Source organism: Asterias rubens, unplaced genomic scaffold (assembly GCF_902459465.1).
Source record: "Asterias rubens unplaced genomic scaffold, eAstRub1.3, whole genome shotgun sequence".
NCBI lineage: Eukaryota > Metazoa > Echinodermata > Asteroidea > Forcipulatida > Asteriidae > Asterias > Asterias rubens.
Window position 1 is genome coordinate 210,528 of NW_022985697.1, and position 27,895 is coordinate 238,422.

A 27,895-nucleotide genomic window follows, 5' to 3' on the forward strand; every position below is an offset into this window, starting at 1 on the left:
TGTAAATTGTACTCGCGTCCATACTAGCATTAAATAAGGGACTACCTAATTGTAGAGGCTGATGGTCACGTGACACATCTGCCCAGGCCTTGAAATAATAACCCACAGCACCAACAACAATTGCCCTGGTTTTACTGTGGTGAACTTTGCAAAGTTCAAATACAAATTTACATTTTCCTTATTTCCTTCAAGAGTGAAGATTAAGACCTGTGTTTTGCTGGTCAACAGGCTTACGTCTATTACTGTAAACGCCTGCGCACTTCACTAAATAACGCACAGTGACATTGACTACCAAAGGCACATCTAAGATTATTCTCATGATGACGCGCATCTAAGATTATTCTGATGATGACGCGCATTTAAGATTATTCTGATGATGACGCGCATCTAAGATTATTCTGATGATGATGCGCATCTAAGATTATTCTGATGATGACGCGCATCTAAGATTATTCTGATGATGATGCGCATCTAAGATTATTCTGATGATGACGCGCATCTAAGATTATTCTCATGATGACGCGCATCTAAGATTATTCTCATGATGACGCGCATCTAAGATTATTCTCATGATGACGCGCATCTAAGATTATCCTGATGATGACGCGCATCTAAGATTATTCTCATGATGACGCGCATCTAAGATTATTCTCATGATGACGCGCATCTAAGATTATTCTGATGATGACGCGCATCTAAGATTATTCTGATGATGACGCGCATCTAAGATTATTCTCATGATGACGCGCATCTAAGATTATTCTCATGATGACGCGCATCTAAGATTATTCTCATGATGACGAGCATCTAAAATCTACCGATTAAAAAATAACATCATCAAGGAATACTATACTAGTCAAAGACCCAACTACTGTTTTTGTAAGATATTTTGAATGCCAAGATCAAAATAAGTACACAAAACTCAAACTCGATTGCTGATGACATTTTTATGTTAGATTATGTGGTATGTTTGTTTGAAACATTAGAGAACATGAATTAATTTGTTACTCAGTAAATCCAGTGGACACTATTGGTAATTGTCACTTGGTGTATCTCAACAAATGCATAAAATAACAAACCTGTGAAAATTTGAGCGCGATCGGTCGTCGGAGTTGCGAGATAACTTTGAAAGAAAAAAACCACCCTTGTCACACGAAGTTGTGTGCTTTCAGATGCTTGATTTCGAGACCTTAAGTTCTAAACTTGAGGTCTCGAAATCAAATTCGTGGAAAATTACTTCTTTCTCCAAAACTACGTCACTTCAGAGGGAGCCGTTTCTCACAATGTTTTAGACTATCAACCTCTCCCCATTACTCGTTACGTAAGGTTTTATGCCGATAATTATTTTGAGTAATTACCAATAGTGTCCACTGCATTTAAATAAAAGGGCGCACTGGAAAAGAGGATTGTTTCACAGAATTTGTTTTTTACATCATCAACTTGTAAAGGATTTGAGGCATTGCATGGTGAGGTATCAATATATATTTGGTTTGTAACACCATGTGTGTACCTAATATGTCAGGTAGAGTTTGTTCTCAGAGAACTGTCTTTCTTCTATAGGTCCAAAGGGGCTTACTCTTTGCTTCTACTGCCCCAGAGTAGATTAATGGGATGTTCTACTTGATTTTTACTTATTGATAAACCTGTCATGTTTATCTTTAAGTTTATTGAACCAGACTTCAAATTTGACCAGACATTTGAAAAACAACACATCAAGGCCCAGACACCCACACATAATACAAACAGGCTGGTCCATTACAATGGAAATGGCTTGGGTTTAAAGGGGGAAACACTTTTTTTTAAAGATTTGTATTTATTTTGGAGTTCCTTGAAAGTTTTTTTTTTTTAAACCAATGACAACATAAGCCCCCCTTGGTTAGCCATTGGCACTGATGAAACGTGCATGCATGAATAACTATTATTGGCTGAGAGTCTTGCGCATCGCGTAAACGCTTTCATTGTTCGTCTTGAAACAAAGATGGCGTCCAATGCAATGGGATCCTTCACACCTTTTTTTAAAGACAGTTGAAAAAAGCTGATCCTGAACTAGCAATTATTACAATGACCCTCTGTGATTATGGGGCGGGGCAGTAACAGGTTAGTGTTTTTCATTTGTTTATTCCCCTTAAGAGCAAACTTTTAAATTTTAATTTGAAATTATAAACTCTATTTTACACACAACTTGACACACACAGCAATATAGCGTTTGAGTGCAATCTCCTTTTTGTATTATAATTATGTTTTTATCGTTGGCAGGGGTCTGGTTTTACACATCTCTAGATGACAGTTTTTATACTTTTGTATAACCTTGACAGCCCCTGTCCAACTAGTGTGTGTAATATGTCTAAAGATTTAAAATAAAAAATAAATAAATATAAGAGTCATGTTGGGAAAAGGTAAGGCTTATAATTTTCAGGAGAAGGTCAAGTCTATATCATTGGAGATGAACGGGCTGTGTGTCCGATTCCTCAATTTGCACATGGTCTCAGGTTGAAGGGACACGTTGCCTTGGATCGGGCGAGTTGGTCTATGAAAAAGTTTTTGAAAACTGTTTGTTATAAAATAGATGGTTGAAAAGATGTTTTAAAAGTGGAATACACACTGTAATGACCCCTACAAAAATGCCTCGAAATTACAGTTTTCCTTTTACATCTTGAACCTTCTGCCTCCATGAACAAACACAGCACGCAAAATAGCCGACCGTGCTAGTTTGCAAAATAAATGGCAAACCAGGCAGTTTTGAGGCATTGTGTGGATCATTATATTCTAAAACATATGTCTAGCCATATGCCTTTCCTAACAAACAGTGTCAAACACTTTATAGATCAACTTGCAGGAAGGATTCAAGGCAACATTTCCCTTTAATTCTTACTCTTTAACATTGTTGTTTACACGACATACACATTTCCTACTTGAGAATCCGTTTGGCAGTGCTTTTAGTATCTGGCCACTTGACAGTGCATTAATGTTCACCCATGTTGAGTGATTGTCAAAGCATTAGAGGCAATCATAGCAACCACTCTCTTCCCAGAACTACTCAGCCATTCCATTGTGACTCGCGTGACAATCTCACTGGTTTTTCAACTTTTGAAAGATCTATACTCCAAAATATAACACATGGCTCTCATGTAACTCAATTTATATAAACTTAGTGAAGAGCCCTACAACAAAAAATAAAAAAGGAAAACAAATTGTGTAGGTATCATGTTTTTATAGGAGTTCCAAAAATGTGACTCGCGTGACTGCCAAAAAATGAAAGGTGTTGCATCCCTGTATGCCATTGCCCAGTCGTGAGAACTCACGATGAACTGTTTAGTTCCAGATCACTTTTTTTTTAAGTACAAGAGAAGCACTATATTATACTATAAAAAGTACAAAATAAAAAGTTTTTAAAAAATTGAAAATTTGTTAAATGCAACGTGACTCGCGTGACAGAAGTTTGTGACTCGCGTGACAAGTGAGAAAATATACAATAACTAAACAGGATACTGCATAACAAGAACATTTTATTTTATTCAGAACAATCAGAACTTGAAATTGAATCTTTTCATAAAAGGAAGAAACACCTGAAGCAACATTTAAAGGAAAAATAATCTGAACAGGCTTTGACTTAAACATGGTAATGTTGGGGTGGTTCTGAAAAGAATTGGTGGTTTAACAACACTGTCTGGTCGAAACGTTGAGTTGTTAAACCACCGGTTCTTTTCAGAACCACTCAAACCCATAGAGGGAACCCTTACTAGAAATTATTATATTGTTTTGTGATTGGGTAAAGGACTTTTTTCTCACTACGCTTGGCAGAGTGGTTAAGAAACCACAAATTTTGGTGTCAAGTTCTAATGGCATTAGACTGTGTTAGGCTGAGTACATGTAAATCTGATAAGTAATTTCTTTATTGATGCCTCCCTCCAAATCTTACTTAAGAATACTGTCTTAAAATACCCAGTTTCATCAAATATTTTTGTTTGTTCTTGTTTTAAGTTTATCATTCCTTGTATTATTTAAATAATGCAGGAAAATTATGCAGATGTGAGCGTATTGTACAGTGCAGTATGCAGTGTATGTAGTTCAACATGATCTGCTGACAGTGTGCCAGGTTACAATTGTACACTGTTATAATTCATTGTTCTAACAAAAATTTATAAATTCAGGGGCATAGTAGTATGTTCCAGTGGGCTGGGGTTGCTTTGGTAACATTCCATAGACATCATCCCCAGAATACTTTGGTAGCTTTTGCTAACCATGTGCATTAAGTGCATTAGCCGTGACTCGCGTGACAAACTCGAGGGTGTTTTTTTTTGTTTAGGTAGAAGGCCTAGGTAAAAAAAACTAATTAATTCTTGAAAGACCCTTTGAAAAGACCACTATTATGAGAGAGAAGAAAAAAAATGTTGAGGGTCTATAATAGAAAAAATACTATAATCATTTTTTTTGTGACTCGCGTGACAGTAAAACGAGGGTAAAAATTAACTCCCATTTTTCAAAAGTTAATAGTTCAAAAAGGCATATTTAATTTTGGCTGTCCTTACTAATGCCTGTTTGTTGTTTATACATAATGATTAAATCTGAACACCTATTGTTTCATGATTTTTTTTTCAAAACCTGAATTTCAAGGATTTTTCAGACTTTTGTGCACACTTTTTACCCTTTACTCCCAAGGCTGTCGCAAAAACAATAAAGAATATTTGTATAAAGTCTTTTTAGAAGAAGAAGCACTAGGTGTTCTTGTTTCAAAATAAATGAAAAACTTCAACGATAACCATTTTAAATTTTTTACTATGAAGCGCAAATACCACGGAATGGCTGTACTGTCTAGGTAATATATCATGGGTCGAGGCAAATAAATGTTCCAGTCTGGCCCCCCCCCCCTAAAAACCCTCTTCCAAGAATAATTGGTTGATCTGTTTGTTTCATTAAAAAATACTTATAGGGTATATGATTACAATTGATTACACTTCCCCTATTTCTGAGTCTAGTTGGAATTAGGCCTCAATTGGTGGCGCTGGACAGCTTCGTCTTCATTCACAAATTTAAGTTCTCACAATTATAATTACTTGACTATTATTTAAATTTAATTATTTAGAGATATTACTTTATATCCTAAATGGTGTCCTCCAGCTGAAAGATTGCTGTCTAAGGAGTAAGGAATACCAATTCAGTTTCCAGTCAGCCTTTGGACAACATACGTTATGAACCTTATAATAAATACTACGACTATAAGTATAGAGGGATACAACCTGTTTGTACCAAGAGCTGGAGAAGAGTGAGGGTGACTTGTTGTCTCCATTTGTTTTTATATGGCTATGTACAGTAAGCAATAGGATTAGGGCCTGCTCTATAGGCGTGCACAAAAGGACTTACAATAGGCCTTTATACTACACTGGGTGTTTTGGAGTTCATTGTTCACCATTTACACCTGACATTCCCAGAATGGTCATATACAAAAGGGGAATGGTACAATTCTGTGAGTGAAAGCACTAAAGGTAACACATGCTTGGCAGCTGTTAATGGAATTCACTACATACTCACTAATGAAAAGGAGATAAAAACATCTTAACTTAGATGTTTTTTTAAAAGGTGTTAAACAAGTTTGGTAGAGCCAGAGCTGACAAAATAGTCACAGACTGTGTTTATGTTTTCTGTGATCAACCATAAACATGAAATAACAACTCTGTAAACATTTGGGTTTAATCCATGTGCGAGTCAGAATAGAAGAAAATAGAAGAATTCTTTTTTTAGCATGTAAAACAGATTCTCCTTATGCCATTGAACACTTTCTGAACAGAAAGAACAAAAATTAAAAGTTCACAGATTTACAAATATCTTACAGGGTTTACAGAAGGTAATGGTGAAAGACTTCCCTTGAAATATTATTCCATGAAATGCTTTACTTTTTGAGAAAACATTAAAACAAGTATCAATTCTCGTTATCAAGAATAACTTTATTTTAAACACATGTCATGACACGGCGAAATGTGCGGAAACAAGGGTGGGTTTCCCCAATATTTTCTCCCAACTCCAATGACTGATTGAACCTAAATTTTCACAGGTTTGTTATTTCATATATATAAGTTGTTAAACACAAAGTGTGCATTAGGAATCATGACATCAGTTGCGGCTATTTGATGTAGAAAATAGTGCCCTCAGTTTGCTAAAGCTGGAGAACTGTACACAGTCAAACCCAATTAGGGGAAAATCGTCACTGGTGTCAAGGGGTCATTGTAATAGATAAGGCATCTTTGACTCTCGGCTGAAAAAGCCGCGCGACCGGGTGCATTTTTGACTCAAGTTATTTATTACTAAATGCAAATTGGTTATTAACCGGTATCTACGATGTCTATTTGGCCATAAAAAGGTAATAGCTGAAATATTTAAATCATCCTTTATTGGCTGTTTAATGTAGCATTAATTAACGATTGCCCTGACTAATGATATAGCTCACCCCTTCTAAAAACATGACCCCATCCCTTCTTTAAAATACTCACATGAAGTTGACGCAACCGCTACCCTCTTCTGGGGCGATCCAGTAGACAGAAGCCCAATTCTGGGGTGTCCGAAGCATCTGCTGATGAACCATGGAGCATGTATATGGGACACCAGGGATGGGGGCACCAGTATCCGATGTACTCACTGCATTCCCCAGGGGTGGGCCAGCCCCATATGTTAAGGTGCTGGATGTGAAGAGTCCAGTGACTGACAGGAAATTGAAGTCCGAGGTTGCTTCAAGGCTCACTGAAATAAATTGAAGAAAGAGAACATATTTACCACAAATAACAACACCAGTGTAAATAATAACAAAAAACAAAAACAAATTCTTATAGCACATTAATCAGCTCCCTGTGGAGCAAACAACCCTGAGCTGCCGTGGCGCTCCAAAGACTTTTTCATACACAATATCAACCTCTACCCTCGCAGGTACCCATTTAACCCTGGGTGGAGAGAAGCAATTATAGTTAAGTAGCTTGCTCAAGGACACAAGTGTCATGACCGGGATTCAAACCCACACTCTGGTGACTTAGCATTAGAACTTGAATTCAATGTTCTTAACCACTCCGCAATGATACTCCACCAAATGCAAATTTTTATAAAGTTATTTAAAGGAACATACAGAATTGGTGTTTGCTAACAAAACAGTTGCAGGAGACCAGTGTGAGCAGTTTATGTAATCCACCTTGTACATAAACTAACCAACCTGTAAAAGTTTGAGATCGACCATCCATTTGGGTCACGAGAAATATTTTTAAAATAATTAACAAAACGGTCACTGGGCAATCAACTCCAAACAGGAAAATTAATTTATTTAATTCTCATAAAATGCAACATTTCGAAAGAAATATTTCAAGGGATGTTTTCTGCTAGTATTATCATCATTAGAAAGTGTAAATTTTATGCAAGTCTGTGATCTTAGTCGGTTTTTTTCTTACCAATTCTGTAATGTTCCTTTAAAGGGAAGTTATGGGTTTGGTAATCACTCATAAAAATAATGGCATCTAAAAACCTTTAATTAAAAGTCTCACAAAGAAAATATCTAACAAAGAAATGTGATTTTGCAAAAATATCACAGTTTTTGTGGCAACAAATGGTAATCTCAGAATAACGCTTCTCAGATTGAGTCTTCCTATTAGGGATTATTCCTCCTGCAGAGAAATATTTCCTACTAATTTTCAGCGATATCTCAAATACGCGACCACCTTTTTAAAATTAATTCTCTGATGTTGTATTGTGTACATCTACATTGATATAGGAGTGACTAAAACAGTTTTATGTTAGGTTTAGCTGACGGTGAGTATCCACATTTTATGCGATCAACCAATCATGAAAGTAATAAACCTGTGAATATGAATTTTATTAATATTTTTGAGTCAGGAGAAAATAAGTAAAAACCACACACTATTTTCTGCAATTTGGGTTGGAACAACAGAAATATACTGTTGCTTTTTTTAAATAGGGCCTACCGTTTTCTTGAATATGAATTCATTACATAGAGAAACCTTTCACATAACAACATTGTATAAGTACGAACCCATTCATTATCAGTATGATTTCATACTCAAATTTTACAACATTTTTTAGCCTTAGGCCTACCAATCCTGAACAATACTTGTTAGTTCAATGATGGAGGTAGAAAAATACCTTGTATATTTAAGAAAAATACCTTGTATATTTAAGAAAAATACCTTGTATATTTAAGAAAAAAACCTTGTATATTTGAGAAAAATACCTTGTATATTTAAGAAAAATACCTTGTATATTTGAGAAAAATACCTTGTATATTTAAGAAAAATACCTTGTATATTTGAGAAAAATACCTTGTATATTTGAGAAAAATACCTTGTATATTTGAGAAAAATACCTTGTATATTTAAGAAAAATACCTTGTATATTTAAGAAAAATACCTTGTATATTTAAGAAAAATACCTTGTATATTTGAGAAAAATACCTTGTATATTTTTACTGCTTTCAGGTATAAGTACTAATTTCTAAAAAATAATATTATTTTACACAAACATACTTTTGATGAAAGTTTCCACCATGGCCGTTTGTATACCATGTAAAATAAGTTTCCACATTTGACTAAATTAGTGTACACCCTATCAAGTTTACCCTTAAAGGCTATTTAAAAAAAATGTAATTAACACCATTTGACATATTGGATCAAACCACAACTTTAAATCATGTTAAAGCCAGTCTTGTGGTGGACACAGAAATCACTAGTAACAATTGGAAATGATAATAAGTTTATAAACACTGAGCCTTGGGGTTATAATTATATATATTTTTGATGTTATTTTATTGTTAACCAAATGCCATTAGTCTGTGACTTTTTATTTGGTGTTGTATTTTGATATAAAAATAAACCAATTTTGAATTGAATTGAAAAATAAAAAATAAATGCTTCTTTACATCCATTCATGAATCATGACCAACCATGCATAATACCTACAAGTTATTATATATTTCTATTTTGAAGCAGTAGTTGTTTTACACATCACTGACTATGAAGGAAGGATCTTTCATTAAGGAAGGATCTTTGCTTCCCAACAATGGGTTACATTGGAGCATTGTAATGATAACCCTGAAAGTCACATCAAATAAAGTACAATAATAGAAAGGCTGGCAAGCATGGCGGAAATCCTCCATTGCATTAATCTCTTTCTTAAGTGTGAAAGGTAAAAGAAAACGACTTCTTAACTTTAAAGCTAGGAGCAGTGAGAGATACATTAAAGGAACATTACACAATTGATCTGTTGCTTACAAAACAGTTACTGGAAATATAAAGGGAAGGTACACGTTTGGTAGTTACTCATCAAAACAAATATTTAACTTAAAAACCGACTTGGTAATGAGCATTGGGGAGCTGTTGATAGTACACAACATTGTGGGAAACAACTCCCTCTGAAGCACAAAGTTTTTGAAAAAGAGGTAATTTCTCACTAAAATAATTAAAGACTTCAAGCTAGAAGTCTTTTATTCCTATCTGAAACACAAAATTCGTCCAACAAGGGTGTTTTTTCTTTCATCATTTTCTCGCAACTTCCGATGGCCGATTGTGCCCAAATTTTCACAGGCTTGTAATTTCATGATTATGATGGGATACACCAAGTGAGCGGACTGGTCTTCGACAATTTCCAAACATGTACAGCTTTTAAGCACTTTATGTAATCGATCGACCATCTGGGTTACGAGAAAATAGCAAAAAATATACTACACATCGGATCAACAGCAACAATTAATAAAATGCTCACCTGAGCGATTAACTCCAAACGGATTTTTTAATATTTTTTTTATATATTTTTTTTTAATGATATTTCATACAGAAATATTTTAAGGGTTGGTTTCTACAATCATCATTATAGACCATGTAAGCTTTTAAGTAAATCTATGATTTTCACAAGTTTTTCTCCTTACCAATAATGTTCCTTTAAGCACACTATATTAATCGTGGGCGCCGAGATTTAAACTGTATGAAAATATGAGCCTAAATGTTCACCCCAAACAACCATATCAAATCGTCAAGTCTATTCTTGCCACAGCCGAAATTGGCCTACCGAAAATTTGAATTCATTTTTCTTACAGGCCAGGCATTATTCAGACGGTAAAGTGGCAATTCTTGCACTTCTCCTCAAACCTTTTTTATGGTCACAGATTGGCGCTATTTTAAGGTTTCTTTGCACAAAACAATCACTCACTTCGCTCGGATCAAACGAGGAGGCGGTTCAGATAAACCATGGACAAACACGTCAGTCGTCAATAAAACGGAATCAGTATAAATCTTCACATAACTGGATGTCATTTCATGACAACTACCGGCAAACACAAGGATCACTTTCCACATAGACGAGTCAAGTTTCAATACAAAATGTATCTGGTTTCTATCAAGGTGTGTATTATTTATTGCAGGTATGCCGTTTTGACAAATTGTTAGTAACCTCCCCTGCAATAAATCAAATCTCCGACGTCTGAACCAAGCATCCGGTCGTGTGAATCTTTCTTCTCTCTAAGAAATCTTAGAAGGATCTGGGTTTTTATTAAGTCCAGGTGCAGGTGTGTGCATGAACTTACTTGACTCCCTACGCTTGGCCACAATATCAAATTAGAAATCTATATTGTTTACAGCAACCCATTCTGTCGGCAAAAGGAATGTGGTAATTTGCATTTCAAATGAAAAACCAATTTGGTTCCATTTGTACTTTGTTCTTGTTAATCTGTGTTTGCCTTTTCACTATAATTTCAAGATTTTGTGTATACAGTGCGAAAAAAAGTGTTTTGCACAAGAAATAAATACAAGTATTGTTCTTAATCTTGGTAATATATTTCCCTATAAATAAAACTTTGGGGCTTACCTTCATACAAAGTGCCAGGAATGTAATATTCTGGATCTCCCTGAATGTTAATGGACAACGCAACCTCCCCTCTCTCATCTGCGAGGTCTGTTTCAGCCCCATTGAACTGACAGGGGTAACTGAAAAGCTGAGCCGACCCACCGCGCAGACAACTGCAACATATACACAGGAAGACGCCGATGGTTAGCATGGCTGATTGATGTACAAACTTGACTCTTGACGAGTCCCCACTGAGGGGCGAAAATGTCACCCTGTTAGAGCTTGACTCCTGGTATCGTGTAGCGAGAACTCGGGACCACTACAGAATGAAAACGACAAACTTCAAAGATCACACGTTCCTCCGACAATCCATTGTGCGTCAAATTGGGAACACAAATCCTGTTTTTCTACGGCTTACCGGCTCACTGAACCAAGAGATTTCTCACAAAGTCGTCTCCACACGTTTGGATTTGAAGAAAAAACAACACTTAATTTCCCACACACACAAAAAGTGAGAGATTACAAGCACATTCCATCGGCTTCCTATGATGGTCTGAATCTTCTATGGAAATAGATTTCTGAAGTTGGATCCAGCACCGATCGCGCTTCACAACGCAAACTGATTGACTCGGTTTAGCGGTGTGTCTGAACTGTCGCCGACCAACACTGGGTTCTCCAAATCATTACACACATGATTTATGCATCACTTGGAGCGGTATAAACACAGTGTCTTCAAGGGGAGACATTTTGAGTGCCCCTGGCCCGGTTGACACCTCTTGATCGTATTCCTGGATGACATGTGGCATGTTGATTAGCTGCAGGGGAGCTATCACCAGTGCCCAACAGTTGGATTCTTACAAAAGTTTAAGCTATAGACAGACGTCAATGGAAGCTTCCCCTTGACCGGGAGCCAATTTCAGAAAAAAAACGGCTCTCATTATTTTGTATTTCTGTAGTTGTATTAAACAAAACCTGAACAAAATGTCCTAGTTCCGATAAAACAAAAGAGCAAATAATGCGAATCGACAAAATTAGTATAAACACTTTCTTGTTTGAGTGTTAAATTTGTTCAACTCAATTAACTGCAAACATAGCTTTACACATTTTGTGGAACAACGAATCAAAACCTTCTTGGTATAATCATGGAGGAAAAAATAAATAGTTTCCTCTGGTAAAATATCGTTACTATTACCGTGATATATATACGTAGCATATTGCCAGACTTGTGTACATGTCCAAACCCACCTAAGGCAATACACGGCCCAAGGGTGTGTCTCAGAACCCTGTCCTGCCCTATATGATTATGAGCCGCCCGTACCCCACCCCGGCGCACCCACACCCCTGTGTTAACAAAGCCTGAAACTTCTGTCTAATAAAGGGACAACTTCAAAAACTGATTGGGTCACTGTCATTTTTTGAAAACTCACAACTTATTATTTGATAACAGTTCATGTATACCCATTTCAGATAAATATTTGACCAGCACGCAGGAAGGAAAAGTCTGACGCAATGTCTCATAGGGCTCTTTAGTTTTCCGCAATCAACATGTCCATACCACATATAAATAAGTTATGAAAGACGATAAAAATCCCTGAAAAAGAGATTAATGACACCAACACATTAACAAGTTACCATTTTCAATGGTTGGACCTTTAAATACACAACGAAATTCTCCACGTTTTATTTGTGATGCCGCGATTATTGAAAAGTAAAGAAAAGAGATCGCCGACGAGGGATATTTCCTCGGACGTTTTTACCGACCGTCATTCTTACAAATTGGCAGTCTAACGGTATATGCCGAATGTTTTTATGTCGAGCGCCCAGGTTAAGTCAACAATTCCGACGTTCTGGTTTCCTTTTCGGTCAATAGAGAGGCCTACCGATAGGTTTCCCAAGTATTATCGACGAAGGGCAACAATCGCGAACCGACCAGCGGCGCAAGTATAGGGGCGAGGGAAACTTGGCCCCCCTTGTTCCTCCACATCTAAGATATCTCCATATCTAAGGCTTGCCACGCACCCCTAGAGATTGGGGGGGGGGGGGGGGTAGTATTAATAAAGTAAAAAACGCGCACTATTAAATATAAATAGCCCAGCCTTGCCTCCTCCAAAATGAAAACAACCTATCCTGCAGATTTTAATCCGACTATACACAGACATGATCCACCAACACTGTAAACAACTCAAACATGAAAGCTATAGTACTGCAAAGTGACACGGATTATCCATGACGTAGTTCAGTGACGTAGAAGAGGGAACCTAAAGGTCATGCGACAAAGATGGTCTTAACTTAGGGAATACATTGTAGTCCCAAGACTTAGTTTAAGAGTTAAATCGTCCAATATCTAGTTAAGACTAGTCTTAACTCTTTGTGAAATTCACCCATAGCAAATTCGTGCCTAATTATTTGAAAACTTTGATACCACTTTGTCCCATTCACATTGCTTAAACACGTGCAAGATTGAAACTCGCGCACTTTCACGGGACCCAATGTTTGACAGCGCGCGAGATTTGCAGTATATTGCTTGCTAAACTAAAAATACAATCTCCTAAACATCATATCCAGACTACTACAATATTGTTTCCTTTTTCTAGAGCTTTGTTCGTCCGATCCTATTAAATTAACTTAACGTATGTATAGGAAAGCGGGTAGTGTGGAAACAAATAATAGAACTTGAAATAATGTAAATCTAACTTTGGCCTATCAGAACGTAGAAGACAAATGAAGAATTGCGACTAGAACTAATTTTTATCAATATTTAACAAATGAATGACAAACAAAATATTAAAAGAGTACATTGTCATTAACACAAAATACTGAAGACTCTATATGATTTAGATAACAATTAATTACATTTACCCTATGTCCGAGTCTGGTCGGAACTATGTCTCATTTGGCGGCGTTGGTCAGCTTCGACTTCATTCAAATATTTTAGTACTCACAAATACAATTACTTAACTACTATTTATATTAGTGAGATATTTCCTATATCAAATAATAAACCACAAGGGAAACTGACTGGGTACATTTTTTAAATGATTTTGGATTGAACAAAGAAAAATTTACTAGAGCGGGATTTGAACCAACGACCTCCGGTTTAACGTACCTCCGGTTTAACGTACCAGTGAGATATTTCTTATATCCTAATGGTGTCTTCCAGCTGAAAGGTTGCGGTATAGGAGTAGTGTACTACCAATTCAGTTTACAGTCAGCCTTTGGACAACCATCATTATGCTATGAACCTTTATACTACGCCTAAGTTTGATAGAGAGATACAACCTGTTTGTACCAAGAGCTGGAGAAGAGTGAGGGCGACTTATTGTCTACATTTGTTTTTATATGGCTGTACAGTAAGCAAAAGGATTAGGGCCTGCTCTATAGGCGTGCACAAAAGGACTTACTATAGGCCTTTATACTACACTGGGGGTTTTGGAGTTCATTGTTCACCATTTACAGCTGACATTCCCAGAATGGTCACATACAATAGGGGAATGGTACAATTCTGTGAGTGAAAGCACTAAAAGCTAACACATGCTTGGCAGCTGTTAATGGAATTCACTACCCCTACAACTCCAATATAGTGCGCCCTCTATCGTTTACATCAGAAACACAATTTTCCCCAATATTTGAGCTTGTAACCGTTTGAACATCCCCTTGCAACAATGTCATCATCTACTGCACATTGCACTGTCTTAACTGAAAGCGTTTTTTTTTAGGTTCGTCTTGTTTTGTTCATGAAGCATGTTTTGTTTCACTAATACTTGTATACTATTTCTACCTCCATGTATGTACCAAGATAAGATTAAACCTACATAAATCAATATTCATAAATACCTCAGACAGTTTCGCTATTCCTATTGGTGGAGAGCGCGTCACGTGGGGGTGTTTAAACCATTGATAATGACCAGTGTTTATAAACGATTGTGAGCGGAGATGCAAGACATTTCTTGTTGCAAGACATTTCTTGTTGCGGGCGATGCAGGCGCTGTCGGAGAGTTTGCCGCGCTGTGTGAAAGGAAACCCAGCGAATATGCACCAAGACTATACGCGCATGCGCACGAACGGAACCGGAAAACACGCGTACAGACTTCGTAAACGTACATAAACCGAACATACCAATGGATGTGGAAACATACAGAGCTCAAGCACTCGGAAACGGACAAGTTTTACAGTGTTTCTTACTTTATTACGCCTTTTATTTTTAACCAAAAAGGTATTTATGAATGGGAATCAAAGTATGTTGAATCGGTTTTCAACTAGTGGTTTAAACCCACTGAGGCCTGGTTTGGCTTGTCCTTGGGGTTGCATCAGAACTAGGGTAAATTTAGAAGGGGAAACACAATTTTGTTTGTACAGGGCAATTAAAACAGTAGTTTCTGTTTTTATTTCTCTTGCACAAGCCTTTTTCAGCACTCTTGTTATGCCATTTACTGTTTATAAACACAATCTGACATGAGGTGGGTGGGGCTCTGGTTATAAACACAATCTGACATGAGGTGGGTGGGGCTCTGGTTATAAACACAATCTGACATGAGGTAGGTGGGGCTCTGTTTATAAACACAATCTGACATGAGGTGGGTGGGGCTCTGTTTATAAACACAATCTGACATGAGGTAGGTGGGGCTCTGTTTATAAACACAATCTGACATGAGGTGGGTGGGGCTCTGTTTATAAACACAATCTGACATGAGGTGGGTGGGGCTCTGTTTATAAACACAATCTGACATGAGGTGGGTGGGGCTCTGTTTATAAACACAATCTGACATGAGGTGGGTGGGGCTCTGGTTATAAACACAATCTGACATGAGGTAGGTGGGGCTCTGTTTATAAACACAATCTGACATGAGGTGGGTGGGGCTCTGTTTATAAACACAATCTGACATGAGGTGGGTGGGGCTCTGTTTATAAACACAATCTGACATGAGGTGGGTGGGGCTCTGTTTATAAACACAATCTGACATGAGGTGGGTGGGGCTCTGTTTATAAACACAATCTGACATGAGGTGGGTGGGGCTCTGTTTATAAACACAATCTGACATGAGGTGGGTGGGGCTCTGTTTATAAACACAATCTGACATGAGGTGGGTGGGGCTCTGTTTATAAACACAATCTGACATGAGGTGGGTGGGGCTCTGTTTATAAACACAATCTGACATGAGGTGGGTGGGGCTCTGTTTATAAACACAATCTGATATGAGGTGGGTGGGGCTCTGTTTATAAACACAATCTGACATGAGGTGGGTGGGGCTCTGTTTATAAACACAATCTGACATGAGGTGGGTGGGGCTCTGTTTATAAACACAATCTGACATGAGGTGGGTGGGGCTCTGTTTATAAACACAATCTGACATGAGGTGGGTGGGGCTCTGTTTATAAACACAATCTGACATGAGGTGGGTGGGGCTCTGTTTATAAACACAATCTGACATGAGGTGGGTGGGGCTCTGTTTATAAACACAATCTGACATGAGGTGGGTGGGGCTCTGTTTATAAACACAATCTGACATGAGGTGGGTGGGGCTCTGTTTATAAACACAATCTGACATGAGGTAGGTGGGGCTCTGTTTATAAACACAATCTGACATGAGGTGGGTGGGGCTCTGTTTATAAACACAATCTGACATGAGGTGGGTGGGGCTCTGTTTATAAACACAATCTGACATGAGGTGGGTGGGGCTCTGTTTATAAACACAATCTGACATGAGGTGGGTGGGGCTCTGTTTATAAACACAATCTGACATGAGGTGGGTGGGGCTCTGTTTATAAACACAATCTGACATGAGGTGGGTGGGGCTCTGTTTATAAACACAATCTGACATGAGGTGGGTGGGGCTCTGTTTATAAACACAATCTGACATGAGGTGGGTGGGGCTCTGTTTATAAACACAATCTGACATGAGGTGGGTGGGGCTCTGTTTATAAACACAATCTGACATGAGGTGGGTGGGGCTCTGTTTATAAACACAATCTGACATGAGGTGGGTGGGGCTCTGTTTATAAACACAATCTGACATGAGGTGGGTGGGGCTCTGTTTATAAACACAATCTGACATGAGGTGGGTGGGGCTCTGTTTATAAACACAATCTGACATGAGGTGGGTGGGGCTCTGTTTATAAACACAATCTGACATGAGGTGGGTGGGGCTCTGGTTATAAACACAATCTGACATGAGGTGGGTGGGGCTCTGTTTATAAACACAATCTGACATGAGGTGGGTGGGGATCTGTTTATAAACACAATCTGACATGAGGTAGGTGGGGCTCTGTTTATAAACACAATCTGACATGAGGTGGGTGGGGCTCTGTTTATAAACACAATCTGACATGAGGTGGGTGGGGCTCTGTTTATAAACACAATCTGACATGAGGTGGGTGGGGCTCTGTTTGTAAACACAATCTGACATGAGGTGGGTGGGGCTCTGTTTATAAACACAATCTGACATGAGGTAGGTGGGGCTCTGTTTATAAACACAATCTGACATGAGGTGGGTGGGGCTCTGTTTATAAACACAATCTGACATGAGGTAGGTGGGGCTCTGTTTATAAACACAATCTGACATGAGGTAGGTGGGGCTCTGGTTTGAAAACTGCAGTATGGCCCCACCTTGGCTGGACCATAATTTGCATAACCTGTTAATTTATGCTGACTCGCTGACCCCCGTTGCTTCAGTTTGGAAGGGTAGCAAAAATAGAGATTATAAAGAAAGTATTAAAAACCACAAACAAGTTGGAAAAGGTCCTCCTGGCTTTGCCAATTGCACGAGTGGTCTGTTCAGGTTGCTTGCTCTCCAAGGCATGAAGGCTTGACAAAAGGCTAGGTAACAGTGGCCCACCATTTTTTGTAGGGGGCACTTCTGGCCAAATAAAACAGTAGTTTCTGTTTTCTTTTCTCAAACATGAGCCTTTTTCAGAACTCTCGTTATACCGTTTTATTTATTATAAGAAATGAATGAGCCAATATTGTCTACGAGTAAATGGACAAGTTTAAAACATTGAAATTATCTCGTAGAAAGTTTATAAAATACATTTTTCTTTGGTTACTGTCTGTCGACAGCCCCATAAATCGGTCCAATCCACTCAGTATCCTTGGCCCCAGCACATCTGATATCAAAATCTTTTGCTTTTTTTGTCGGGTTCTCTTATAAAAGGTCTATGTACTTTTTCCTAACACAAAACACAATGTTACTGAGGTTCTGTAGTTTTTGAGAAGCGAGTAAACAAATAATTTTCATCTCAGTTTTATCATGTAAAATCGTATTAACCAGTTATGCTACGTTTATGGAATAATACCATCTGGTTAATGTGATTTTACATGCTAAAATAATTGTTGTCCCATTTGTCCCTCGGAAATCTTGCGGAAATTTTGAAAAAAGTACCCAAATCCTTTCACCACTTATCAATAATTGCGCGATCAATTGCCGCTTCCAAAACGAGCAAGTTGTCAAGATCATTGAGAAAATTCACATTCAAAATTCATTTGATTTTAACCCAAAACGTGTGATTTGTTTAAACAAATCCAGGCGTAGGGCTACCTATAACTTAAGAAGCATTAGATTGGTAAGTTTCATGATGCAGATCATTGCAGATGTTGTTTTTTCTTTAATGAGGCGAAAAATTTTGATATCAGACGTGTTTGGGCCAAGGATACAAAGTGGATTGGATTGATTAAATATAGAAACACCAAAGATAATAACATTTATTTAAAATAAAAAGATAAAATAAGAATAGGATTCGAGGACCAAGCTCTGGTTTCAACCAAGGTACTGGGGCGCTGTACTCCTTTTTTCAAAGTTTTTCGGAAAAGTTTCTGTATGGCGCCACCACTTTTACATTCGATATGAAATAATATAGTATCTAATTTACCTCAATGAGATATCTACCCATTTTTGTAAAAATGAGTGAAAAAGTGGTGACGCCATACGGAAAGTTATCCCATTTTATTTTTATTATTGTTGCAGGTAGTTTTTTATTTATTTAAAAAAAAAAAAAAAAAAATACAAAAAAAATCCCCTAAATGACACAAATACCCAAAAGCCTCTCCATAATATGTTTAAGATGCAACATCTGGCAAGAATTTGTACCCACGATCGTTTTTTGTGCTTCCAAAATTATGATTTTTAAGACATTCCGCTCGACCACATTAAACAAAAAGGAGTACAGCGCCCCACTGTAAACTGGGTCTAGCTCTGGATAATAAACTAGCGAAAACAAAGTTAATGCCAAAATTATTATTTCTTCAACTTTAGAAGGCCCTTACACAACAGGTGAGGTATACAATACAAAATTCATAGATAAAACTAAAAGAAGCATGCATATACGTATATTGTGTTGTTTTAGCCTTTGAGAAAGACTTTGCTGCTGGTAGGTTCGAAACGTCCGGCAAAATTAAACTTTTCAAAATTACACTCGCCCAATATCAGTCGTGTACCTCGCCTTACACACGAGGGGAAAACGGAATGAATTTCACGAAGCGCCAGACTAATCTCAAACACGTTAAAAGCGAGCTGTCAAACTCCAAACTTCGAGGGAAAAAAACCAAAGCACCGAAAAAGGCATGAAAAATAGCATTCCTGAGGGAGTTTGAGGCTGCTTTACTCTCTATGTACTATATTTGGTTAAATTATTGCATTTCTTATATTACTCACGAAATTTTATTGACCAAAACAGCCGACTGAAGTGGAGAGAGTTTCGGTGGTGGCTCGGGACGTTGTCTACTTGCAGTTAATTTCATAGTCAATTTCGCATACGTTTGCACGTGTGTACGTTGCAACGGCCCGTTTGCGAATCCTGACCAATCCAGAACCATATTACACGGCGGTAAATGGACGGATTCCGAATAATAATAGGATCGCCATTTGGGCAAAAAGTTGAGAAATCAGAAATAGTGTAATTTCGTCGTCTGTATTTTAGCTACGGAAAAGGCTTTTAAAAGCCTCATTCCAGTGATGGGAAAATTGCCACTAAGTGGACTTTTTTTTTTTTTTTTGTATTTCGGGATAAATCCCTCAACTTCTCAACGAATTGCATACATCATAATTGTTTGGTCTATAACCCATTGACACTCCAAAATGGATCAAGAGATTAGTCAATGAACTTAATCTACCTCCATGGTTTAACATTACTATAACTGTCCACATGAATGGTTATTCACAAAAATTAATTTGTCAATACATATTACGTTTAACTAGTATTATATACTTAGTCTTACCACAAATAAATTGGTAAATTGAAAATGAAATGACTAATTGCAAGCACTAAATATCAATCTGTCAGAACATAAAATTGGAATAAACAAAAATCACACATTTTATTTTTTACAAAATAAAAGTTAGTAAAGTTAGTTTTTGAATTAGTTAATTAGTTGAAAAATAATGTGTCAATGTATATCAAATGCTTATCTATTGGCAAAAATATAAAGAAAGATACAATAAAAGTCATATGTGAATTTTGTTTTTTAGCTGAATACAGCGTACAGTGTTGTAAACATCCAGGTTTATTAAGGCCACATCAGGTACAAACTGCATCTCTGGTCACAGATCTCATGATCAGCCATGTTTTTGTATCAATTTCTAATCGATTGGGACATTTCAGACAAAATAATTTCACAGGATGCCTATTACCACCTATATAACAAGATAGCGTTCATGTATTACATACATTTTTTGTCCCCTCTTTTTTTTTTTTTTTTTGGGGGGGGGGGGGGGGGGCGGGGGCATTACCAATGCCTGAACTTGCCTTTAAATCAACTCAGAAAAACTTTCAGTGTGTGGCAATTATCATTGAGCCAACTGGCCCATAGCATACTCAAACAAATCTACTACTCATAATGCATCAAATATTATAACCAAGCAAAGCAGCCGGGCAGCCCGCTCTTCGAAAACAGCTAATTAGCAAGAGCCAATCAGAGGTTAGTGTCTTGTACAAATGAAGCAAATAACCCATCCTGTTTTTCCAAGAGTTCATTTGGCGTCCCATACTCCGCTACTTTGCCATTGTCTAGAACCAGAACCTTGTCAGAGTTCATTATGGTTGCAATCCGATGCTGCATGGAGAGAAAGACAAACCAATTAAACTCCAAACTTCGAAAAAAAATTCCATAAGGGTTATTTTCAAAAAGAGATGCTTCAGCAATGATAAAGAAATGAGGATAAAGTAATTTAAATATGCACAATAATAAAATGTTAACAGTATACTCACAGCAATGGTCAGTACGGTGCAATCAGCAAAGGCATCCGATACAACACGCTGAACAATCTTATCCTGTTAACATAAATAATCAACACGCTGAACAACCTTATATTGTTAACATAAATAAAATAATAATAATTATATACCTCACATAAAGAATCCTCTAATCTGATTGGTTAAAAAGGGAGTAATGGAAATAGCTATGCCCGCTTTTTTTTTCAAGATGACGTCATATTGACTATGCCCGCCCTGGAAATAATGGATCAGTCTCAACCCACTGTATTCCTACATGTAGGTCGCGCATGTGTGTGTATGCGTTGTGTACGTTCGTCGTGTCACGGCGCGAACTACATGAACTATAGCTGTGACCTTTTTTTCGCAGACGACCTTTCAACGTAGTTTGTGTGGGAAATTTGGTTGTTTGTGTTCATGTCAAACTCGCAACGTAAAATGGCTGAAGCAAGATTTCATCTCGTTGACAACCACATGAAATCAACCACATGTAAACATGTTTCTGTTGACGTTGACTGATGTTGGATTTTAACTGTTATCCCAGTTGGATTGGTATATTTTTTACCCGTGTTGGATTTTAACCGTTACCAACAGTGTTGGTATCTTCATGCGAAATGAAAGACATGATTTTGGTAAGTTATTAGTTACAATTTTTTGTATACACTTCAAAATCAAGGCCCAGTTCATGACATCTTTTAACCAATCAGATTAGAAGAATCTATATTGTTTGGTATATAAAAGTAATATTGACTGCTTATTATTCGGGGGACAGTTGAAATTATAGGCCCTCGGTGATGTCAAAACCATGACTATGCCCGAAGCACTTCTGGCATAGTCATGGTTTTGACATCACCTTGGGCCTATAATTTTAACTGTGCCCCTCATAGCAGTCAATATTTTCAATACTATACCACATTTATAGAGCGCTAAATACGGACGTTTCTATTAGCGCTGTAACCGGGATTGACAAAACATATGGGTTTTAAGTAGTGATTTAAAAATGTCCAATGAAGGAGCTGCTTAAATGTGGGTGGGTAGCTTGTTCCAAAGTGTTGGAACTATCACTGAAAAGGCGTGATTGCCCAAAAGTACCATTTAAAAGGCTTCAAATTCAACTCCACCCTTTCAGCGTGTCATGGTGCGTGTCATGGTGCGGGGGTCCGGGGATAGCTGGAAATGAGCGATTGAAGAAAAGCGCAGGCATTGGCTAGCTGATGAAAGTGAAGAAGAACGAAGGACTATGAATACATAAACAAAGGTACATGCTTAGGAAAATACAAAGACGAAACAGATGGGCGAATAAAACTACTAGAGAAAATGACAATGACAAATTATGCAAAAACTAAAAGGAGAAAAACGGTATAAAACTATATAATTAAAATTGTTAAGCACTTTTAGGGTCAGTCTGACCTGCAACTGAGTCAGGTCCCTCGAGCCTGTAATCGGGGTCAATTTAACCTCAGGAGATTTTAGAGTGTATGGTCACTAAATGTTTTTAATGTTGTCTTGAAATTCAAAATACAACAAGTGTCTTGTAAGATAAGACAAGACGGATTTGATATGGATGAAATAATTTACTCATATTATTACTTTGCTCTGTTAAACATGAAAGGATATTATGAAGCCAATATCATGTTCTCTATACCGCCTAACGCAGCTAAATTAGAGATGCGAAGAGTTTAATACAGGATTTATAGAGCTCACAAAATAGTCACAACAAATAAATATAATAGGCAACATTTATATAACACATAAGCAGCGGCATCAATGTGCTTATTTACAATTAAAAGCATTCTTAATGTACACATAAAGAGTATCTAAAAATACCTTACGCTACACACATAAAAATATTTTTTAAAATGCATGAACAACACGAGTTAAAAAATAGCGAATTGTTGACACCGTCAAATACTGTTCATGTTTTATGTGATCAACTATACTTATGAAACAACAAACCTTTGAAAATGTGGGCTTAATTGTAATGCGAGCCAAAAGAAAATATTAAGAAACAAAATATGCTGACTTCCGGGTCATTAAAATCGCAATATCATCATGAAAAAACTAAACGACCAAGGATAATACTTTCAGGCAACGATAATTGTAGATTGAAGACATCTTACCGTTTCTAGGTCGATTGAGGCAGTGGCTTCATCCATGATGAGGATACGAGACTTCCTCAGGAAGGCACGAGCCAAACAGAATAACTGCCGCTGACCAACGCTGAAATTCTCACCACCTTCAGTCACCAGAGCATCTGTGTGTTGTTACATTATGATGTCGTGTTTAGATTTTTTTTTTTTAATTTTATATCTTCATTATGTATTTTCCCTCAACAGGGTGAGAAGATCTGTAAGGGTGAATTCAAATGTACCGGCCTCATTGACATACGGCTAACCAATGGGAGACTTTCAGGATGCTTGGTGGCAGCACACTTACTACATGTGTAAGTAAAAATCCATTGTTCTCAGTCATGTGCACACGCTCAGAACTACGTAAACAATGGTTATTTACCTGGTAAGTCTGCTGCCACCTAGCGCCTCAAAGTCTCCCATTGATGAAACATTAGATGTGTCTTGGCCTAGTGGTTAAGAGCATTGGATTCAAACTCTGGTGTTTCTGTTAGGCAGAGTGTGGGTTCGAGTCCCAGAAACACCTGGAGTCGCGCTACGTTCCTAAAAGCGACGCCCTCTACAACAAATCTATCCTCACATTTGAAAGAAAAACACCCTTCTTGCACAAATGTGTGCGCTTTCAGATGCCAATAGAAGGACTCAGGCCTCAAGTCCTTTAATGTTTGAGTCAGAAATTACCTCTTTCTCAAAAACTACCTTACTTTAGAGAGAGCCGTTTCTCACAATGTTTTATACTATCAACAGCTCTCCATTGCTTGCTACCAAGTAATTTTATGCTCACAATTACTTTGAGTAATTACCAATAGTGTTCACTGCCTTTAAATTGAGTTAATTTAATTTTCAAATATTTAAATCAGCAAACATACTTAGTTACGTTTAGCGGCAACTCACCCAATCCATGTTGATAGGAAGAAACCATATCTTTGAGCTGAGCGATTTCTAAAGCATGCCAAAGGGCCTCATCGGTTTCAATTATACCACATGGGTCCAAGTTATGCCTTTTATTTAGTGAAAAAGAAAAAAAAGAAAACAAAGTGTTACAAACTTATAGACAATCAATCATAAGTAGCATTCACACAAATAAAGTGCCTTTTAATAATATAGCGCACATATCTAGTTGATCAACATGCTTGGTATATTTTTTACAGAAAGACCGGTTATTGAAGTCATGTATTCTGGGACCAAATTTATTTAGCACCTTATACATGTTGTAAGGGTTTACAAGGTGCTATGGGGCATTCAGCAGCCACAGCCAGGAACACGGGGCCACCTGTTCTCTTTTCGATAAGATCACTGGGTTCTTTTACATGCGTTACACAATACATGGGACCAACGGCTTTACGTCTCATCCGAAGGACGAAGCAATGGTTAAGTGTCTTATTAAGGACACACAATATTTTTTAGAAAAAACATTATTTTCCTCCAAGATTCACTGCCTACTTATAAATGCATTATTTGGCTGCTCTCATTTACAATTAGGCTAGGACATGAATCATCTTTGCTGTTTTGTTTTATTTCTGTTTACCTTAATGTCCCTTCAAACAGAACAGGATCCTGTGGGATAATGCTAATCTTACTCCTCAGAGAAGTCAGGGGAACAGACTTAATATCCACTCCATCGATTATGATGCGACCTGAAACATTCAACAAAAAATTGTTATCCATATTTTTATTAATGGTTTATTCATTTAAATAAAATTTAAAAACAAAGGTTAACACCATTCAAATTTACAAAGTTCAGAAAAAAGAAATTATCAATAAACGGGCAAAAGCATACATTGTGGATTGATGATAGCGTATTAATTTATAAAGCGCAAATTCAATTATAGTTTTGTTCAAAAGCTCTGAACAATAAAATATTTTCTAACAATACAACAAAATACACTAAAATAATATACCCATACATGCCATGACACACATTAAAATGAATAAAGGAAACAGCAATAAAATAACTTTAAAAATTAAAAATTAAAAAAAAAATTACCACAATCAAAGAAGATTAAACAGGATCACTGTAAAAATACAACACAAAACTTGAAAAGAGATGAAAATGACAAACCACAAAAATAACTCACAAGGAGCTCAAATATAGAATAACAAAATCAGTTAACGGGTAATTTGAAAAGATGAGTTTAATACACTGACAATTTATATCATTTTAACACGAGATTAGAGACTTGTAATGTTTGTCTGAAGACTCCATTTTGTGAAAAATGACAAATAAATTTTGGATCTCCTCTTAACCAAGAGGAGTAATCACATATTATTAGCTTTTCAAACAAACTGCGAGACAAATTATGGACAAATTTTTACCTGGTGTGTTTTTGGTTTGGTTAGCCAGTTATTTTATCATTTGTTTAAGTGTTCTATAAGCTGATGTGTTATTATTATTATTATTTTTTTTTTTTCAATATCGTTTCCACATAAAAACCTTCATTTAGTCTAAGTTTCAGACCTACCTTTAAAAACGTCTAAAACACGGAGTAAAGTGAGACTAAGTGAAGACTTCCCAGCTCCTGTCCGTCCACAAACCCCAACCTGATTGTACAAAATATTCAATTGTTTGAAACCATTAATACCATGCTAAATCATAACAAGATTTAAAAGTTGTTTAACAAAATGACAGATTACATGTACTGTTTCTGACTGCTTTAAGCATGATTTCTGTAAGCAGCTCAATGAAACTGGACTCAGTGTCATAAGCTGCTTAAGCACAACTTAGTTTGCTTACTGGAATAAGGTAACCAGCTTAAATACCATTCTGCATGTACCATCTGTGACTGGTTTTTGCTAATGTATGCTCTGCTGGAAATTGTTAAGCAAAAATCGTGCTTTACTGCTTATGATTAAGCAGCTTTATGAATTGGGCCCTGAAAATCAATTCAGTTAAACACAATCATATAGGTTAAATGCCAAGTAATATTAAGGTGTTGTGGCCAAGCTGATAAAAGAACCAAACTTAGGCTTTGGTGCTTCTGTTCAGCATGAGTGTGGGTTGGAGTCCTGGTCGTGACAGTGGCGCCCCCGAGCACGACACTTAACTATAATTGCGTCTCTACACCCAAGGGTAAATGGGTACCAGTGAGGGCAGAGATGGTTCTAATGATTGGTTTAGCTTATAGTAGCGAACATTTGTCGCACATGCTGTAAACTTCCCTGGGATCTTAAATTATTTAAGGAATGAATTAAATGGCCCAGTGACCAGGGGTAATAATGTTGGAAGCGCTTTGAGACGCCCTTAAGGTGTGGAAGGCGCTGTATGTAAAAAAAAAAAATGACTATTATTATTTTGATTATTATACCAACGATGGCTTTGATAGCAATGGGTAAGAACATAAAGAAGATCCTAAGTTTGTCTTACCTTTTGTTTCGCTCCTATTTCTACTGATACATCAATAAGAACAGGATCCATACCATGGCAGTACCGTGCAGATACGTTTTCAAGCGTCACTGTTCCATACATTGGCCAATCATCTGGTGGTTCAATGCCTACAATAATAATAACAAATCCTCCTTTATGAATTTTCATTTTACAAAACTAAGAACAATGTTTCTTTTCATTCTATAAATTCACCAGTACGGCAAAAAAAAAAAAAAAAAAAAAAAAAACTGCGTCTAGAATACTCAAGTTTTTAAAATCATTTGACAAATCGGAATATGAAACTTACAGGCACTGAACACGTTCGGTAATTGTCAAAGACCAGTATTCTCAATTGTTGAATCCAAACATAATGCAAAAAATAACAAACCTGTGAAAATTTGGACTCAATGGATCATTGAAGTTTCAAGAAAATGATGAAAGAAAAAACACCGTTGTTGTACAAAAAAGTGTGCTTTCAAACAGGAATATAAGGCTTCTGGCCAGAAGTCTTTAATTATTTTTGTGAGAAGTTACCTGTTTCTCAAAAACTATATTATCAACAGCTCTCCGTTGCTCATTACCAAGTAAGGTTTAATGCTAACATATATTATGAGTAATAACCAAACGTGTACAGTGCCTTTATAAGTACACAAATTAGAACAACTGCACTGTTACTTCTTACTTTGTCAAAAATGTGACTGCTATCGGATGAAATTTCATGTATGTATGGTGCGAAAACCCCAAGAAACCATATACAGAAAGAAGAGGCAAGTATAATAGCAAAAAAACTATATATAAATATTATTTTAACTCTGGCATATTTGTTTTACCTTCATATGATTCAGTGTCAACTTGTGAGTAGTGCTTGACTCGTTCCACGGCATTCATTTGTATTTCAATTTCTGTTGATGAGCGCACATACAAATTTACCTGACCACAGATCTGCAAACAAACAAAAAACATCTAGGATTAATACAAACAAATAGTTCCAAAAACCAAAGGTGTACTTTGCATTAAAAAAAAAAAAATATTTTTTTCTTCAAACAAAATTGATAAAATTCTTTCACAAATTTGATTTACTTTACTACTTGCCAGGTAGAGTTTGTTCTTAGAGAACTGTCTTGCTGTATTCTACTACCGCGGAGTAGATGTTCGGGGGTTTGTGAGACTTCTCAGTTATACTGTAAAGAACTACCAGCCGTCGATTTCACCAAACTCTTCCTTACTTAGGATTAATCTAAGGACTTAGGACGAGTCCCAGCCCTGCACTGTAGCATGCAAACCTTAAGATTAGTCCCAAGTAACTTGAGATCGGATTAATCCTAGCGTTTCGTCAAATCGGCTGCTGATCCAGAAACTGACCAGAAAAGGGGATTCC

General features: G+C 37.0%; 2 protein-coding genes across 7 annotated transcripts in view; both read right to left on the bottom strand.

The window, feature by feature from the left end:
* LOC117305717 (reelin-like) overlaps positions 1 to 11,681 on the bottom strand; it is a gene marked incomplete at its 3' end in the record, with an annotated part of 65,643 nt that extends 53,962 nt beyond the window's left edge. Inside the window, 2 exon segments of one of the 2 annotated variants that reach the window (XM_033790588.1) lie at positions 6,486 to 6,732; positions 10,846 to 11,681. In XM_033790588.1, coding sequence (XP_033646479.1) covers positions 6,486 to 6,732; positions 10,846 to 11,035 — 437 coding nt within the window. 2 annotated transcript variants of the gene reach the window in all.
* An 8,819-nt stretch (positions 11,682 to 20,500) lies between these two features.
* Positions 20,501 to 27,895, bottom strand: part of LOC117305718 (ATP-binding cassette sub-family C member 9-like) — a 43,614-nt gene continuing 36,219 nt past the window's right edge. For 3 of the 5 annotated variants that reach the window (XM_033790590.1, XM_033790591.1, XM_033790592.1), the window contains exons 25-32: positions 27,348 to 27,459; positions 26,518 to 26,645; positions 25,616 to 25,694; positions 24,682 to 24,790; positions 24,048 to 24,154; positions 23,145 to 23,278; positions 21,022 to 21,084; positions 20,501 to 20,866 (exon numbers count right to left, since the gene is read on the bottom strand). In XM_033790590.1, coding sequence (XP_033646481.1) covers positions 20,726 to 20,866; positions 21,022 to 21,084; positions 23,145 to 23,278; positions 24,048 to 24,154; positions 24,682 to 24,790; positions 25,616 to 25,694; positions 26,518 to 26,645; positions 27,348 to 27,459 — 873 coding nt within the window. In that variant the 3' untranslated portion in view covers positions 20,501 to 20,725. Of the gene's footprint in view, positions 20,867 to 21,021; positions 21,085 to 21,907; positions 22,236 to 23,144; positions 23,279 to 24,047; positions 24,155 to 24,681; positions 24,791 to 25,615; positions 25,695 to 26,517; positions 26,646 to 27,347; positions 27,460 to 27,895 lie in introns of those variants that run through there. The other 2 variants (XR_004520712.1, XM_033790593.1) reach the window with 2 other exon arrangements.